At 38.7% G+C, this 18,109-nt stretch overlaps 1 protein-coding gene across 1 annotated transcript in view; it reads right to left on the bottom strand.

Annotated features, from left to right (window-relative positions):
* The window catches only part of ARID5B (AT-rich interaction domain 5B), a 209,976-nt gene that overhangs the window by 163,025 nt on the left and 28,842 nt on the right, over nucleotides 1-18,109 (bottom strand). The window contains exon 3 of the mRNA XM_007958972.1: nucleotides 7,450-7,675. Coding sequence (XP_007957163.1) covers nucleotides 7,450-7,675 — 226 coding nt within the window. The remainder of the gene's footprint in view (nucleotides 1-7,449; nucleotides 7,676-18,109) is intronic.

Here is an 18,109-nt window from a genome sequence, read left to right as displayed (position 1 = left end):
GCACTATAAGTTCCAATTTCATTTCCTCTTTTACATCTTTCCTATCACCTCTAATTCTAAAAGTAAGAACAAAATTCCTAAATTCAATAAACTCTTCTTTAGTTGTCCAACTTCAGTCCATCATCGAAAGAGGATACAAATTGGGAATCTGAAAAAGCATTCATCACTCTAGGAAGCACAGAAAGATCTTCAGGTCAACAGAAATTCTAAATGAAAGGGTCTAAACTCAGAGTGCGCCATCATGTATGATGACAAAATGAGTGTCTAGACAGCAGTATCAATGAGGAGATCCTGAGGGTTGAGACATGGTCAGAATTTACAAAGACTTCTCCTCTAGCAGGAATAGCTGAAGCATAGACAACATACACGAATGCTATTTATTCAAGACATTTTTTTAAAACTCACTGCCGTCAAGTCAGATCTGACTCACAGTGACCCCTCCTTGGGTTTCTGAGCCAGTATCACTACGGACGTAGATCGCCCAACCTTTGCATTATAGGCAACAAAGCACTTGCCATTTCTATACTCTTCACATGTACAGTTCAGTGACATTAATTATGTTTATCATGTGGTTCAACAATCACCATCAAACATTCCTGAATTTTTCCATCACCCATAACAGAATCTCAATGTCCCTACACATTTCAGGACACTTTTTACTTATTCATTCTACTGAGATTTCAGAACATTGTTCAGCATTAGATGATCATATTGAATTTTAACTTACTAATAAAATGAACTAACTTCCCTTATGTGTTCCTAGTTTCTTAAAAAGTATCCTGTCACTAGGCTGCTCTAAGGGAGCTCTGGTGGTGTAGTGCCTAAGGCATCTGACTGCTAACCAGAAGGCTGCTGGTTCAAACGCACCAGCATTGTTCCGAAGGAAGACTGGTCGACCTACTTATGCAGAGATACCGCCTCAGAAACCCTAGGAGGGGTCACTATGAGTCGAATCTACTCAACGGCAGTGAATTTAGGCTGCTCTAAAGCGTTGAATGTCTTGGATGTTCAGTGTGAACTTGATTCTCCTCAAAAGTCCTTTGAGTTGCCCCTGTACAATGAACTCAGACAACCTCCTGAAGAAGAAGCCATGTTGGCACTTAGACATCATACTTCTCCAATATTAACTGTGCAGTAATCAGAATCTTTCAAAAATGCATGGTAGACACAAAAATGTTGTCAGAGGATTTTGTGAGAAAATCCTATGGACAGCATCATCACAATTTTTTTATAGACCCCATCGGTAACTGATTTCTATGCTGAAGTTAAGGACTGTAAAGGCCAAATCTGTTTCGGTGAGGAAGCTGTTCTACAGCAATTTCTTACGGTGTTCACAAGTAGAACAATGCAACAACACATCATGTAAGAAACTTCAAAAATTACAGGGTTAAGGAAAATGTTAAGAAAGCCCATTGGAAGTTAAAATATAAACAATAAATATCCTTCTAAGAATCTTTAATAAACATATAATATTTAAGTTTATGGAAGAAAGGAAAAAAGAGAGAAGGAGAGAAGGAAGAACAGAGGGAAATAAAGAATGAATTGTCCTAGTAAGAAGTACATCTTCGATCCCAATATAAGTTCATTACAGATGTCTCAGGTGAAAACTCCTTAACACGACAGCTGTCAGCACCTTAACTTGTTTCTTATTACAGGTATTTGTACTAGTCTCTTCAACACAGAGAGAGGATCTCTTCCGCAGCCAGATCCCTGGAAGCAGTTGCACGTATTAAACTCAAAAGTGATCGGAAACAACTATCTGAAATACAAGACCTCCAGAATTTCCAAGGAAAGACCTCAATTTCTAACCACTTAAACCACTGATTACAAATGGACACACTTTTTTTCACAGAAATTTCAACAGGAAAAAGTTGTGTTCATGATCCATTCATGTACAAATTAAAAAAAAAAAAGGCAAGGACCTGAAGTACTTTAATGACAGTCTCCTATTGAGGCAGGCAGTAATGAGAGTAAACCCTGCTCTAAATCACTAGAACGTGTGATTAGAGAAATTCCAAAGGGATAAATAAGCAAACACTGTAAACACCGTACTGTAGTGTTCTCTGTCACACTGAGCCTCTTTCTGATGATAATATAATGATAATACCACCTTAGACTGCAGTATCACAAATGATTCCATGAATATTAACTAATTTGTTCTCAACTGATTTTCTAAAATATCCAATAAGATAAAGCAAGGGCCACCTTATGCCCTGTTCTACATACAAGTAATTTGAAGCTGTAAAAATACATTGACCTTCCCACTCCCCAACTGCCATCAAGTCAATTTCTACTCATACCAACCCTAAAGGACAGAGCGGAACTGCTTCGTAGAGTTTCCAAGGCTGTAAATCTTTACGGAAGCAGCCTGCCTCATCTTTCTCCCACCAACCTTTTGTTTAGCAGCCAAATACCTTAGCCACTGTACCCCCAAAGCACCTCTTCCACCTCTTCGTTGTTGTTGTTTGCCGTCCAGTTGGCCCCAACTTATTATAGCGACCCCTCCTTGGGTTTCCGAGGCAGTATCACTACGGAAGTAGATTGCCCAACCTTCCTTCCGAGGAGTGGCTGGTGGGTTTGAACCGCCAGCCTTCTGGTGAGCAGTGAAGTGCCTTAGGCACTATGCTACCAGAGCTCCTTCTTCAGTGAGTCACAAATCTATAGGAAGAGCCCAGATTCTCCTGATGTCCCCTTCCCTGCTTCCAACACCACCAGGCTGTCTACTCCCAAAAGTACACTGAAAGTCCCAGCAACCGAAGAGCAGGGAAAGCTACTAGTTCTCAAATTTGATGAGTGTTTAGAAACAGAAATTGAACCAAGGGAACCCCCATCATTAAATTCAGCCATACCCGCACCCACAACCTTTTGATCTTTTTTCTCAATTTCAGCTCAGACTCCTCTATCTTTTCTTTTTCTAAAGACGCATTTGGAGATGAAACCATTCATAACTGCCCATCCACAGACAGTTTGTGGCAGCATAATTGACAATGAGTCTGCTACTAAAAAATGAAAATGCTGTTTTAATAACCTTGGCCTAAAATACATTCTGTTGTATGCCTCAAAGGGTTTCAGTAAAAAGTCAACCTGTAGAGACATATTTTCTTGGCTTAAACAACAATCCAAAGCATATAAATGTAGTCCAACTATAATGACATATTTATAGGCCAATAAAGCTTACACTGCAGCTTTCATACTTCACTTAAAGGAACTCTATAAGAAGCAGTGTTATATAAAATAATTTGAATTTTTTTTTTCAAACTATAGCCCAAGGAATAAAAAAGGCAAGTTTGCTATGTTTAACTGATAGTGTTTATATTCCTTAGTTGCTAAAAATTTTGTAAAATGAAATAATTCTTCATTCGACTACTTCCAACTGCCATACCAAATATGGGCAACAACTCCACTTTATTACAAAGCTTAGTACTGTAATTCTAAAGACAAAAATAAATAACTGGTGGCCTGTGTAGTGAATGATTTAATCAACCCAATTCTTCTGGAAAAACAGGTTCTTGTGTTCATTATGCTTATGAATAATACATTCCTTTACTCTTTTATTTTAACAGAATTATTTTTTCTTCTCTTCCTTTTTTTTTTTTAAATAAACTTCACATGAAACAGTCTGAAAGGAGGTAAAATATCTCACAAAGTCAAGTCACAATTTGCGTCGGTTTCATGTTGAACTTTCTTTCTTTGAAACAGACAAAGAGAAGGGAAAGGGATGAGTGTACGCCATCACATCTCAGAAGTGTTTTTTTTTAAGATTATTCGTTTTTCCACTATCTAGATCTGTAGTTTCAGTCACCAGTCATTTAGAATCTTCAGTGTAAACTCCAGAGGTTTTTTTTTTTTTTCAAAAGGCAAACATGACACCCACAAATATTGTCCAAATGTATTTCTTGAAGGGGGAAGGGGATTAAAAAAGGAAAGAGTTGTTGTGATTTTAATCAGAGCAGTTATTGGAAGCTGCCATTTGGGGCAGAGTTTCTCTTTGTGGAGTATTAATTTGTTGGCAGACACACATTTGTGAGAACATTCTTGTTTTTTTTTTTTTTTTAACTATTCAGAGAGAGACAGGAAGTGACACAAACTGGGATTAAAAGGAATTTATTCTACCTAAATACTGAGCAAGAAGAGTTCTTTAATTAGCTTTTGTATTTTAAAATCCCTTCCTTAAATGTTAACCTAATTACTTCGTTACTACTGATATTTTAACAGATATAATGACTTATTGGGAAAATATATATATATATATATATATATATATATATATATATATAGGAGTTTTGTTTTATCCACAGAAAGGTGAGATCTTCCATTCTTCGCTTACTTCCACCAGAAAAAGGAAAGAGGAGGGGTCTTAAATAATCTCACAGTTCATCTTCTTTCTTTGGTAAAAACAATGAGGAGTTGGAAGGTTTCTACAGAAGGAAAAACCTAATAAGTGTGTGAACTTCCATTAACAATGTGGTATTGGAGGTGGTTTCAGTGTGGCCAAGAGAAAGGGAGATAAGAAAACCACTGTGTAGAGAAAAGGTACAGACAACAAATATTTTGATGTTGCAGACAGAGAAAGGAAGAGGTTGAAGAGAAAATTACTGGGACAGAAATGAACGCATACACAGCAAATGACACCCCCTATCTCCCCAGTATAAATCCTGACAATGTAGACTTGTAAACCTTAGATCAGGCAGATAATGGAAACTCATTACATTAAGGAAAGTTTTTGTTTCCCTTTCCACATTATTACAACACAGTGTGCATTCCAATTACAAAAGCTATTTGTCTCAAATTCCCCACAGCTCATACCAACTGAGTAGAATTTCAAGGCCCCAAATTCTATCCTTAAAGGGGTATTTTACATTTTAAAAAAAAAAAAAAAGTGCATGGTGTTGCTAGCCCACCAGAGAAAAGCCTTCCAACCAAATCTCCTGTTGCTTATTTTCCCTTCTGCAGTAGCGCTGTCTCCCAGATGAGGCCGAAAAAATTGGAATCACTGGGGAAGACTTCTATCAGCACAGATTCCTTGGCCCTGCCTCAGACGACTGAATCAAGAGTCTGCACAAGGTGGACTCAGCCATAAGTATTATTTTTTAAATTCTCCTGGTGAGTCTAACAAGCAACTAGATTTAAAAACCACTAATCTAGATTATCTAGGCCAAACCACTTGTAAGTACTTTGAATATTCACTATAATCCAATTTCCTGTGAATCAATTGCAAAAAGGTAGATCATGGAGGGTTTTTTTAAGGCTTACTAAAGATCAAAATCTCTAGATTCTTTGATAGAGTTAAGTGATTGGGTTTCTTTTCACGTTCATTAATGAAGTATCAATTTTAAATATACAACAACATTGCTATAAATACTCTTGTTTATATGGGTGTCATCAAGCTTAACCATCTACGCATCCTTCTGTCCCCATGGGTTTCCTGTTTAGTTGTTTATTAGTAACAGAATATTCCATAACTCAAAAAAAAAAAAATCAACTAAACAAAAGAAAGAATTTCAATGTTAAGGAAAACACAAGACAATGGCAACATGACTTAGATCACACATTTGGAAAGCAACATACCAGATGTATTATTCAGAATTATTACACATCATTAGGCTAGTCATTGTGCATTTCACAAAATCGGGGGTACTACAGCATATATAGGAAGTCTATTTAAAAACAAACAAATAAACTTTGATGTTAAAAGAAAAACTACTAGTTTAATAGTTTTCTCTAAATGTGCACTTGACATGAGGCAGTCATGTCCAAAATATTACCATCTGACATCTACCAAAAGCTGCCAGGAAAATGTGATTATTAAACTCAAACTACAAAAAAATTTTAAATGTATCCCAAAACAGGATCACAAACTAGAATCATATGAATGACAAAAGCAGTAATGGGTATTTTTCAGTCTCTTTATACCAATTAAAATAAATAGTCTACGTTTGTTGTAGTAGTTAAGCTTTAGGTTTACCAAAACGGGTGGAAAAAAACAAACCAGGAAGTTGTCACATTAAGTACAAAACAGAGCTATGAAAATCAGCATTGTGCTGGAATGAAAGAAAAAGATACTTTAATATATTAAAAGTGAAGCTCCTCTTGCCTAAAGAGGAAATAACTAGTCTAAATCAGACGTCAACAACTTTGGTCTTGAGCAATGCTAGGAGACAGTGAAAGCCAGAAAGAAAAAAAAAAAAAAAGACATTAAAAAGTCACTGGAGAAGAAAGGGTCAAGAAAAAACAACAACATAGAATTAATTATAGAGCCCTTCTTATCTGCCAGGCACTGAACTAGAACCTTTATATCTTAGATCTGACCCTGTAAAGTACCCCTGTTTTACAGAAGGGGAAACTTGAGGCTTAAAGCAAAAAACTAAACCAAACCTGTTGGCGCTGAGTCAATTCTGACTAGACTAACCTTACAGGACAGTGTAGAACTGCCTCATAGGCTTTCATAGGCTGTAATTTTTTCAGAAGCACACTGCCACATCTTTCTCCTGCAGAGGAGGCTCGTGGATTTGAATTGCCAACCTTTCGGTTAGCAGCTCAACGCTTTAATCATCAATCATCGCACCATCAGGGCTCTTCGTCTGAGACTTAGAGGTTAAATTATCTGTCCAAGGTCACACAGCTAACAAGCAGCAGAATCAGGATTCAAACACTGATCAGAATAACTACTGGGGAGCCCAAGCTCTCCTTTAAATGTAGAGTGACACAGTAAGGAAGAAAAAAAAAACATACATAGTTGCTGATAATCGCTGGATGCTAAATGCACGGGGAAACCTATGCCATATGTTGTTAACCAGTGGGTAGCCCTGCTTTGAACGCTGCTCTCTTGCTCCAAATTAAATAACTCCTCTCTCTTTTTCACTTTGCTTCCCACCTAACACAAAACATAAAATTATGACATGGGATTGATACATGTCATAATATCTACCTAGAACAAACACTTAAACTCTTCATTAATACAATTTCACGTGACCTAATTAAGTCTTAAGGAGCTCTGGTAGCATAGTGCGTAAGGCACTTGACTGGTAAACAGAAGGCTGGCAGTTCAAACCCACCGGCCACTCCTCAGAAGGAAGGTTGGGCAATCTACTTCCTTAGTGATACCACCTTGGAAACCCAAGGAGGGGTCGCTATGAGTCGGATCCGACTCGACGGCACACGACAACAACAACAATAACAATTAAGTCTTATCCCCTAACATTGCCCTAAAAGCTGTGTGTTATATCACCCACTATCCAACGAAGGGCTCCAACCACAAAAGGTTCTATGATGTAACAGGCAACATCCATCCCTTAGCCACCCAATCATCTGTCCATATATATTCTTAGTTCTTTCCCTGTTAAAGATATTATGTACATTAGAAAGGGTTTCCAGAAAAATGTGTAACAAATTAAGTAGGTTACTATATATGCCCTCATGTTAGATTTAGAAGCAAAAAATTCTATTTACCAAGGTCAGCCTTTTCCTTGAGAACATCTTTGAAGTTGAGGCCACTGTTGAGAGTTGACTGCCTGTACTTCAGCAGAGCTTCCTTCTGTCCATTCCTCCCCAAGACCTCAGTTTTTACCGACCCAGCACGGAGGCCACATCTCCACTTGGAGAAATCAGAATGTACCCACTTGACCAGGTCTTCAAGCTTCACAATCACCTTTTCGGAAACTGCAATGACTTCATCCTACAAGAAGTGGTTGGGGGAAAATAAAAGCATTATTTGTGGGTCTGAGGTAAATGGTACATTTTCAATAGAGTCCATTGAAAATACCATTCGAGTAGTTTAACCTAATGCCAGCAGACAATATGTTTTTCAGTGACAGAGAATCTCCAATAACTCAGTTCCTCCTATGGTTTTTCCCTCTTACTTGTTTAGTTAGGGTATGATTTATATGATATATTTGTTATATGAGTAGAGTGTCCAAATATAGAGTAGTAATTTTAATAGCCATTTTTAGCACCATTTGCCAAAGCTTTCTCGGCCTATCTGACCACTTGGGTGAGAGCTAATTTTTTAAGCGCAATTAATTGCAAATGTATAAAGTGAGAGCTAGATGACTAATGGTTAGCCTGTCACTGAATAAAAAGTCTAAGTAAATCTGGGATTCTTAGAACTCTGACTCACCCCAAAATTCCTATGTTTATGGTGCATTTTCCCTTGGCTTATACACAAATATTGAATTTAACTTTTGTCCTAAAAATTAAATAAAACTGTGATGTAAACCCAAAAGAAATACTTCATAAATGTTATGTGAAAGAAAGAAACTTACACATTCTCATGTTTCTTAAAAACTTTGTAAGTTGAGAAATGAACTGACTTTTTTTTTTAATATATTTGAGGTGGGGGGAGAGGGTGAGTGAGGAGAAAGCCTTTGAATCTAAGAAAAGTAGTTGAAACTTAAGTTTCTCCTATGGATCATAAATTTTAATTTTAAGCATCTCTAATTGCTTCCAGGAAACAACCAACTTTTCTGACTCAGAATTAATCCAGCAAGATATTTAATAGACATCCATACATGGAACAAAGGAGGGCCCCTCACCCAAAGATTCTTTGGAAAAAGCTTAAAAAGATCATCTCTCTGATTTTAAGTTAAATTATTTGAAGCATTTGACATTTCAACTTGAATTGACTTCTTTCATTTCTTTTAACTTCACATTTCTGAAGAAAGCTTAGCTGTGAAAACCCCTAAACTTACAAAATCTTAGAAATATTTCTGACAAACAACAACAGGAAGATGTCTCTAAGCTATTGAACAAAAAGAATTCACAACTGATTTAGCTAATTTTACTGGTAAACATGACTCTTTTCCCCCACCCCCCACTCCCCACACCCCACCCCAAGGCAAACAAAAAAGGGTTTATTAAGATAAGCTTCACACAGTAAGAAGCCCTAGATTTAGTTTTTTAAAAATGTTTTAAGGTGGGATCTAAAATTTCACTTTTCCCCATCTAGCTCCAAGCTGCTTCTGAGAAGAAAGTTGTTAAGCAGCAGCAAAATAACAAATGACAAATGAAAACTAAAACGTGCGTAATGGAATCCTGCCCCTTATCATGATTAAATATGAACTTCCACTAAACAGGAGACACAGTGGAAACCGTGTTTTTATCCTCTGCTCATGAAAAAACTTCAATACTTTATTAACGGATGATTTCATTCAGTTTCATGACACCATCCTCTTGAAATAAAAGCTCTGTAGTTGTTATGCATTTTATAACTATTACATGGTGATTATGAAATGTCAGAATAAAAATTTAGCCTAGGTATTGTTTCAAAGCATATGGGAACAGCTTCTGGACAGGGCACACTAGAAAACAAGTTTAGAGTGTACTGGAAAATAATTAAGTATCACGGTATGTAAGTCTTAATATGAGAAAAGATAAAATTTGGCAACATTTTTACCAAATATGGTTCCCTAGACTAGACAAGTTTGGAGATGAGTGCTATTTTCAAATAGCTCTAACTATGATCAAATGATTATCATTTCAACTACCAGTTGCTTCAGATCTTTTCCAAGAAATGGCATGACTAGCTCTGGCTGGCTTACAACGCCTGCCAAACAAATAGTTTATTAACCAAGAGAAAATACAATTCTTATGATGTCACTGATGAATAAATCCATCTTTCAAGATTCAATCTATAGATTTCTCCCTCTCCTCTGTCTCTCTCTCTCTTCAACAGACCTTTCAGAATATACACACATACATAAAAACAAATGCAGGAACTCACATAAGCATGCACAAGCCATAAATCCAAGTTTAGGTTAATTGTGAAACCATCAGTATGTTTTATTGTGGATTCAAAGAGAAACTGGCCCTACAACATTGTCAAATGCCAAGATTTAGAAGGAAATCTGATAATCAGAGGAGGGAGAAACAACAAGCCAACCCAAGTAACAAAACAGCCAACATATATATAGAAAAAGTCTCAGGAAACATTACTTTGTACACACAATGGTATAAATCACATGTTCGTATTTACTATTCTGAGCAAGTGCTGACTAAAGTTCCTAATACTCACCATTCTTGGGCAAGTCTCTATGTCTAAGGAAAGAATTTCAATAAGCTCCTCTCATGATTACATTAGCTCTCTGCAAACTGAGAATTAGCACTGGATAAATATTGCTGATTTACTCTAATACAACATAAAAGGAACACAAAGAAATACACTTTATTATTCTATTAATGTACCTTGGCTTTTCAATTAACCTAGCTCATAATCAATATTTATGCAGCCTGTGTTGAGACACTTTCTAAATCTATATCCCCTTTCATCATTGTTTTAAAATGCCTATTACTGTAATTTGGATTTAGCTTCTATCACTATACAAAAACAGCTCATTCAATCATGAAATTCTCTAAGTGAGAAGAGATCATCTAGTCAAGAAGTCACAAATCACCCAGCCCATCTGTATGGCTGGCTTCTCTAACTGTTCTAAAACCTGGGAAATTTTACACAAATACATCTAGACTTCCAGCTTCCCCTGAAAAGGGGTGGGGGAATATCTAGTATACCACAAAGCAAAAACAAGTTGAAATTAAGTAGTAACTGCCTGTTCAAACACACCAGCTGCTCCATGGAAGGAAGATGAGGCAGTCTACTTCTGTAAAGATTTACAGCCTTGGAAACCCAATAGGGGTCTCTACGAGTTGAAATCTACTCAATGGCAGTGGGTTTGGTTTTGTTCCTTTTTTTTTTCTTGCCTGTTCTAGAAACATGAGCTCTGTAGTATGTGATGTTATGTTGTGTTGTTATGTGCCGTTGAGTCGTACCCGACTCATAGCAACCCCTCCGTGGGTTTCCGAGGCAGTATCACTATGAAAGTAGATTGCCCCATCTTCCTTCCGAGGAGTGGCTGGTGGGTTTGAACTGCCAGCGTTCTGGTTAGCAGTCAAGTGCCTTAGGCACTACGCTACCAGAGCTCCCGTGATAGTCCCCACTATTCCCTACTGCCCAGAGTCACTCTACATTTCTTTCTTGCCTGGCCCCTAAGAAGGCACCAGACATTTGTAGACATTTGAACTTATATATACCCTGATTTACTCCACATCCCTTATTTTATGGTTGAGGAAGTGAAGCTCAATGACATGTCCTAATGCCAACTTCTGGCAGAATTTAGGTAAGAATCTAGGTTCCCCATCTGCTAAAGCAGCATTCTTTCAGGATTCTGGAGCTGACTGCCTGGGTTCAAATCTCAGTTCTGCAGTTTACTAACTATGGAATACTGAACAACTTCAGTAACCTCTCTGTGCTTCAACTTTTTTTTATGGATGTAAAAAAGTGATAATAATAGTATCTACCTCTGACCAAAGGCACAAGGATTAAATGCATTGATATAAAAGAAGTGTTATGTCAGGGCTTGCTATTGTTAACATTATCACTGTGATTTTCTTTATTCCTACACATTGGTTATTTACAAAGTGTGGCATGAGAAATGATTTAGATGGTTCACAGGTAAATTTTTTTTAACATATTGTATTACTCATTGGGCTGGCGGTTCAAACCCACCAGCCACTCCTCGGAAGGAAGATGGGGCAATCTACTTCCGTAGTGATACTGCCTCGGAAACCCAAGGAGGGGTCGCTGTGAGTCGGGTCCTACTTGATGGCACATAACAACAACTACATTTATTTTTGTGGTTACCTTTTATTTATAGAAAAGTGGTATTGATTTTCCATTTATAGGATATATGGAAAGTTTGCTCTTTAAATTTAATTTAAAATGAGTTTCTAAATGGGTCAATATAAACAATACTATAGGGGACACATAGATACCATTTTAAAAAAATTGTTAGGATGCTAGGAGAATGACTAAAATTTAGAACAACGGATCAGTAAGAGCTCTGGTAGCATAGTGCCTAAGGCACTTGACTGCTAACCAGAAGGCTGTTCAAAACCACCAGCCACTCCTCCTAAGGAAGGTTGGGCAATCTACTTCCATAGTGATACTGCCTCGGAAACCCAAGGAGGAGTTGCTATGAGTCGGGTCCGACTCAATGGCAAATAACAACAACAACATCAGTGGTTCTCAAAGTGTAGTCTTGGAACCACTGGAGACCTTCAAGATAATTTCAAGCGGTTTGTAGGGACAAAGCAAATATCATAATGATACTAAGACACTATTTGTTCTTTTCACTCTAATTCTCACAAATATAAAATGGAGTTCCTCAGAGATCATATGAAATATATGTCAATGGAGTGAACGCAGAAGCAGATATGAGAACCCAACTCTCTATTTTCTATTGAGCTAGACAGTAAAGAGATTTACAAAAGGGTACAATAATGCTATTCTGCTACTCTTTTTAATACTTTTTTTTTTTAATATGTGTGGATTCCAATTCATAGTGACTCCTCCTTGGGTTTCCAAGGCGATATCTCTACATAAGTAGATTGCCCAATCTTCCTTTCCAGGAGTGGTTGGTGGGTTTGAACCACCAGCCTTCTGGTTAGCTTAGGCCCTACACCACCAGAGCTCCCAACATTATACCTTAATATAATGGGTTTGCCATTGTTGATTTAATTTTTTAAATTAGATTGCATAGTAAAATTTATTTTTTTGATATATAGTTCTATGAATAAATGCACATAACTTCAACCAAACCAAAAAAACCAAACTCACTGCCGTCAAGTCAGATCTGTCTCATAGCAACCCCTCCTTGGGTTTCCAAGGGACTATCATTATAGAAATAGATTTCTCAAGCTTCCTTTTGAGGAGTGGCTGGTGGGTTTGAGGCACCAGCCTTCTGCTTAGCAGTCAAATGCCTTAGGCACTACACCAGAGCTCCAATAACTTCAACCACCATATAAAATCATCAGGATATAGGACAGGCCCATCATCCAACAAAGCTCCCTCAAACATACTATTCCTTGGTAGTCATACTCTTCCCCATCCCCAAACCATGGCAACCACTGATCTCTCCTGGCTATAGCTTTGTCTTTTCCAGATGTCATATAAATGGAACCATACAATAGGAAAACCTTTTCAGACTATCTTCCATGCTGCTGCATGTTAAACAATTAAATTTTTTTTTTTTCTCTTTGCTGTTAAGTAGTGCTCCATAACATGGATGTTTCACAAAGCTTTTCTTTTTTTCTTTTACCAATTCACTCACTGAGGGATATCTAGGGATATCTGCTATGAACACTTGTGTATAACACTGTGTATGACAAAGAGAGCCACTATAAACATTTGTGTATAGGTTTTTGTGTGAATTTATTTTTTCAATTCTTTACAGTAAATACCTAGGAGTGGGTCTACTGACTCATATGCTGAGAATATATTCAGCTTTATAAGAAACCACCAAACTCTTTTCCAGAGGGTCTGCTCCATTTTACATTCCCATCAACAATGTATGAAGGACTTCCAGTTGCTCTTTATCCTCACCAGCACTTGATATTGTCATTATTTATTGCAATTTTTGTAGGAGCTCTGGTGGCATAATGGCTAAGGCATTTGACTACTAACCAGAAGGTTGAAGGTTCAAACCCACCAGCCACCCCATGGAAGGAAGATTGGGCAGTCTACTTCCATAAAGATTTACCACCTCGGAAACCCACAGGGGGTTTCTATGAGTCAGAATCAACTCAATGGCAGTGAGTTTGGGTTTTTGGTTCAAGGACAATAAACACACAAGTGTAATATCCGAGGTGCTGGCAAGAAAGGGATGAGAACAGGAAACATGGTATGGTCATGTCAACCTTCCTCGAACATCCCAGATTTTAGAAATGTGCTTTGTAGCAGCTGAAATACAATTGTTGAGAACTGAAAACACAATACATGATGTAAGCTAACTAAATCAATTCCATGAAAAACAACAAAAACTCATTGTCACAGGAGTGGGAATTTTCATCAAGATAAATACTACAAACGACGGAAAACTGTATTAACTTTTGAGAAGACCAGCTACAACTTGTACCCTTGCACTGAACCACTGTAGTCAAGCACGTGTGCTTATCATGAACACCAATGTGCACAGGTAAGAAAAGAAGGTGGCACCTTTGTGCTTGGCGAGGCTGGCCACTCCTTGTACTTTCAAGTCTCACTTACATACCCTGCAATTTGAGGCTCCCTAACTCTTTGGCCTAAGAATCCTTGATAGAACAATGGTTAAGCACTGGGCTGCTAATCGAAAGGTTGGTGGTTCAAACCCACCAGCCACTCTGTGGGAAAAAGATATGGCAGTCTGCTTCTGTAAGGATTACAGCCTTGGAAACCCTACAGGGTAGTTTTACTCTGTCCTATTGGGTCACTGCAAGTTGGAAGTGACTCGATGGCAGTAGGTTGGGTTTGTTTTTTTGGTATAGGGTCACTAGGAGTCAGAATCGACTCAACGGTAATGGGATCCCTTTGCCCAACTGTTCTCCCTGTTATCCTTTATTGTATTCCAAAAGACCAAGAAAGTCACGGACATATGGGTTAACAAGATGAAGCTTTCACTGCTTAGGAATGAAATGAGAAAACTGAGGACAATGCAGTGTTTCATGAAGCTAAATAAACTAGATTTAAAGGATTATCTTTATATCAATTTGGGGCCCCAACAAGAAATAGACAGAACACTCCAATTACGATAATCTAAGGAGGAGGAGCATTTATTTACAAATGGGCTATACAAAGGTGTGATGCAGGGAAATACTAGAGATAGACAGTCCCAGAACCCAGGCTAGGAGTGGCTGAGCAATCACCACTCCAAGGCCAAAGGGTCAAAGGGTTACCAAAGTGGTGACCAGGACAAAAGCAGACTCTTCCTACAGTAGCAGAGGCTCTTTGTTGGAGGGATACAACCAGCCCAGAGGGACTCCACAGGAAAGGAACAAGGAATTTCTCTTTGCTGTCTTTCCCTCTTGGAGGGGCACCTCTGTGGCTGCCCCTGACCAAAAGCCGTAAGGCCCAGGAGCCTGTTAATGGAGCCCACAGGTCAGCCTTCCAGGGCTGAGAGCAGAGAGGAGAAAGGAAGAGAATGGATCTGGAGGGCTGATCTTCACAGTCTTTTCAGAAAAAAACTTTACCTCCTCCTTTTGGCTCATATCTGCCTTTGTCTGAAATCAGAATGGCAGTAGATGATAGAAGTTTTTTTTTTTTATTTATTTTTTATGTCCTTACTAAACCAAACAAAAATCAAACTCACTGTTGTCAAGTCATTTCCAACTCATAGCAACCTCTCCTTGGATTTCCAAGGCAGTATCTCTGTGGAAGCTGATTGCCCAATCTGTCCTTACTAGGCAAAATAAGAAAGTATCACTTCTAAGACGGTCCCTGAACTGGGAATTACTGTTCTCATTATCTGTGACATAATGTTAAATCTTTATTAGGTGTCAGTATTGGTTGCTGAATTGCGTATCATCTTCTATAATAAACACCTCAACTGCAACACTTTCTGGAGGTATCCTGGCTGAACTTCTACTTCTCTTGTATGTCCTGAAGAGTCAAGGACTATGCTGAGCCTAAAGCACTCAACAATACTTATTTTAATAGTACACCATCTCTGGTTTTTCCATGTTGGTAGAAAGTAATGGATGGATAGCTGAGAAAACACTGTTGTGCAGTGAATTACTTAGTATGGCTCTTCTAGCCATGGTCTCTGTGACTACTGAATGACTAGGTGAAATATGCAAATGTGAGCTGTTTTGTGGCCTACCAAAGGGATTGGACAGCTTGCTAATAAGCTATATAAGGTACCCTTGTGGGTATGGGACCATGGAAGTAAGGTGTGTAGAACCCTAATGTGGGGATTGGTCAGTTCTGTCATGCTGCTAGGCTTAAAATGAGGCCGCCCAGAGACGGGGGGATCTCACTACTATCAAGAGAGAGCTACACTGACCTCCTTGGCAAAGAGACAGCAGAGAAATGGCAGAGATATGGCAAAGAGATAGTGGCAGCAGAGGCAGCAGAACCAGGAGACCAGCACAAGATGGAACGTCAGGCTTGCCGGCCCATGGAGCAAGAAAGCTGAGTCCCTTTTGTCAGGAGGCTTGCTGGCAGAGTGGGGTGCATCTGAGTGCAGCTATCAGCAGAGCTAAAAGTGTTTTGTAACACTTGCCCAAGCAGGGCAGAAGCCAGGCCAAGAGGCCAAGGACCAAAGAGAGGCTTGTCTTTGGGCACAGCTGAGGGGCGGCTGTCCTGATGGAAGAATTGTATCCTTAGTTTCCCAAACCTGAATCGTAACCTGTTACTTCCCTAATAAAGCCCATAATTGTGAGGACTGTCTGTGAGTTGTGTGTGGCCATTGCAACTAATCATCCAACCCAGCCGAGAAGCAGAGAGTGCCATGGGAGGGATGGTTGATGTCAGAATTGGTAAAAAGTTTGGAGGGTGGCCACATGTCTGATCTCATAGGATTCAGCCTTGGGCTGCAAATGGTGATTCTGTCTCCCCCTTGTGAAGCTAAAGGAGGTCACAGGATGCTACCCACACCCCCACATAATTTTTGCAGCTAGCTTCTGAGTCAAACAGACCTGATTCAAGCTTGAATCAGGATTAATGTCCATGTTAACCTTGAGAAGTTACATCATAGTGATGTAGGATAAAAGAACCAGCCTCATCGAGTAGTCAGGACATTGAAGTTGTTATAGTACAATGCTCAGCAGAGAGCAGGTGTCCAAGAAATAGTGATTATACAATTCACCTTAACTAAAAATGAGGAAATAGGATATTCAGATATCACCTATCAGTAACCATGTTTGTCTCTAACAATTTTTAATTCTTTGTCTAGGAACCCTGTAACTCGCAGTAGTTTCCTCCAAGGACAAAGTGGGTGGGATAAAAAACAAGGAAACAACAGTGAAAAAGTCTGAGATGCTTACTTTGTCCAGACACTAATCTAAGTACATTACAGATATTATTTCATATAACTCCTATGAGGACTCTCTGAGGTAGGTGTTCTTGGACCATTTTGTAGATGAGAGAATGGAAGTAAAAGCAGAAACCAGCTTGGTAGCACCATCTTCTTTCTGGGAAACTGGGCTCTTCAGTCCCATCAGCACCTAACACCCCAACCTACTCCTATCCTGGGACAAATGACCCCTCCTTTCCTCCCTTCCTCCCTTAGGTGATACCTAGGAAGGTTGGGCAATCCTACTTCCGTAGTGATACTGCCTCGGAAACCCAAGGAGGGGTCGCTATGAGTCGGGCCAACTCGACGGCACATAACAACACAACAACAAAGTTACTTCACAGCAAAAAAGATTTACATTCTTAATTTTTACTGTGTTTTTACTCCCAAAGTAAAACTATAGGAATTGGCACTCATGTGCGAGTTAAAAATGTAAAGAACTTTCTGCTGTCTGAGTGATAAAGATACCCTCCCTCTCAGGTATGTACTTATTTAATTTGATTCCCTTAACATGATCTGAAATGGATTTGCCATGAAGGCTCATTAGTGTGGAGGCTCATTCCCATTTCCAAGGCCAGCTCCACCTCTTCCAATTTTTTCACTTCTCCTCAGCAGACATTTGAGTAGAGCTTGGGGCTCAATGAACTTTGGAAATCCATCCTGGCACAATTAGAGGAGCGCTCTGAGGCATGATTTGTCCGACATAATGCAACCACCTTTCGAGATACAGCCAATGGCATTTTCACATAAAACAAATAATTCAAAATCCTAAATATTTTATGTTCTTAAAGGCATTCTTTTAATATCCACCAATGTAAAATATGTTCAGCTATAGCCTGCTCCTCTGGCCAGGAGACATCTCCAAAGAAAGCCTCAGAAGCACTAATTTCCAGATCACTTCTTTAAAGACAATTAATACAGAAAGCAAGAAAAGGTATTCCAGTGTCCTAAACTTTTCCTCTCTAAACATTTGATATTTAATGAGATTCCTTAAGTCAATAGGGTGCTTGCCTATCCTTCCTTTGGCAAAATTAATAGGGTGTTAACTCCACAGTCTATTTCCTAACAACTTTCATATTACTGAAATTAAAATGAGTTTAGCACCCAAATGCTTGCTGATAGCCATTAACACACAAGCAAAAGAAGATAAATGAGCCCAATTTTAATATTTAAGCTCAGTTGACCTAGTTACAAGAATGCTCTACAAACAGTCCAGAGGACTAACCGACCACTCAAATTTCAGCATCCATGACCCTGAGACCATAAGAACTACATGGTGCCTGGGTACTACT

Source organism: Orycteropus afer, unplaced genomic scaffold (genome assembly GCF_000298275.1).
Source record: "Orycteropus afer afer isolate SDZICR_OR568_19922 unplaced genomic scaffold, OryAfe1.0 scaffold00016, whole genome shotgun sequence".
Lineage (NCBI taxonomy): Eukaryota > Metazoa > Chordata > Mammalia > Tubulidentata > Orycteropodidae > Orycteropus > Orycteropus afer.
Note: the sequence above shows the minus strand (reverse complement) of the source record. Positions and strands in the feature narration are given on the sequence as shown.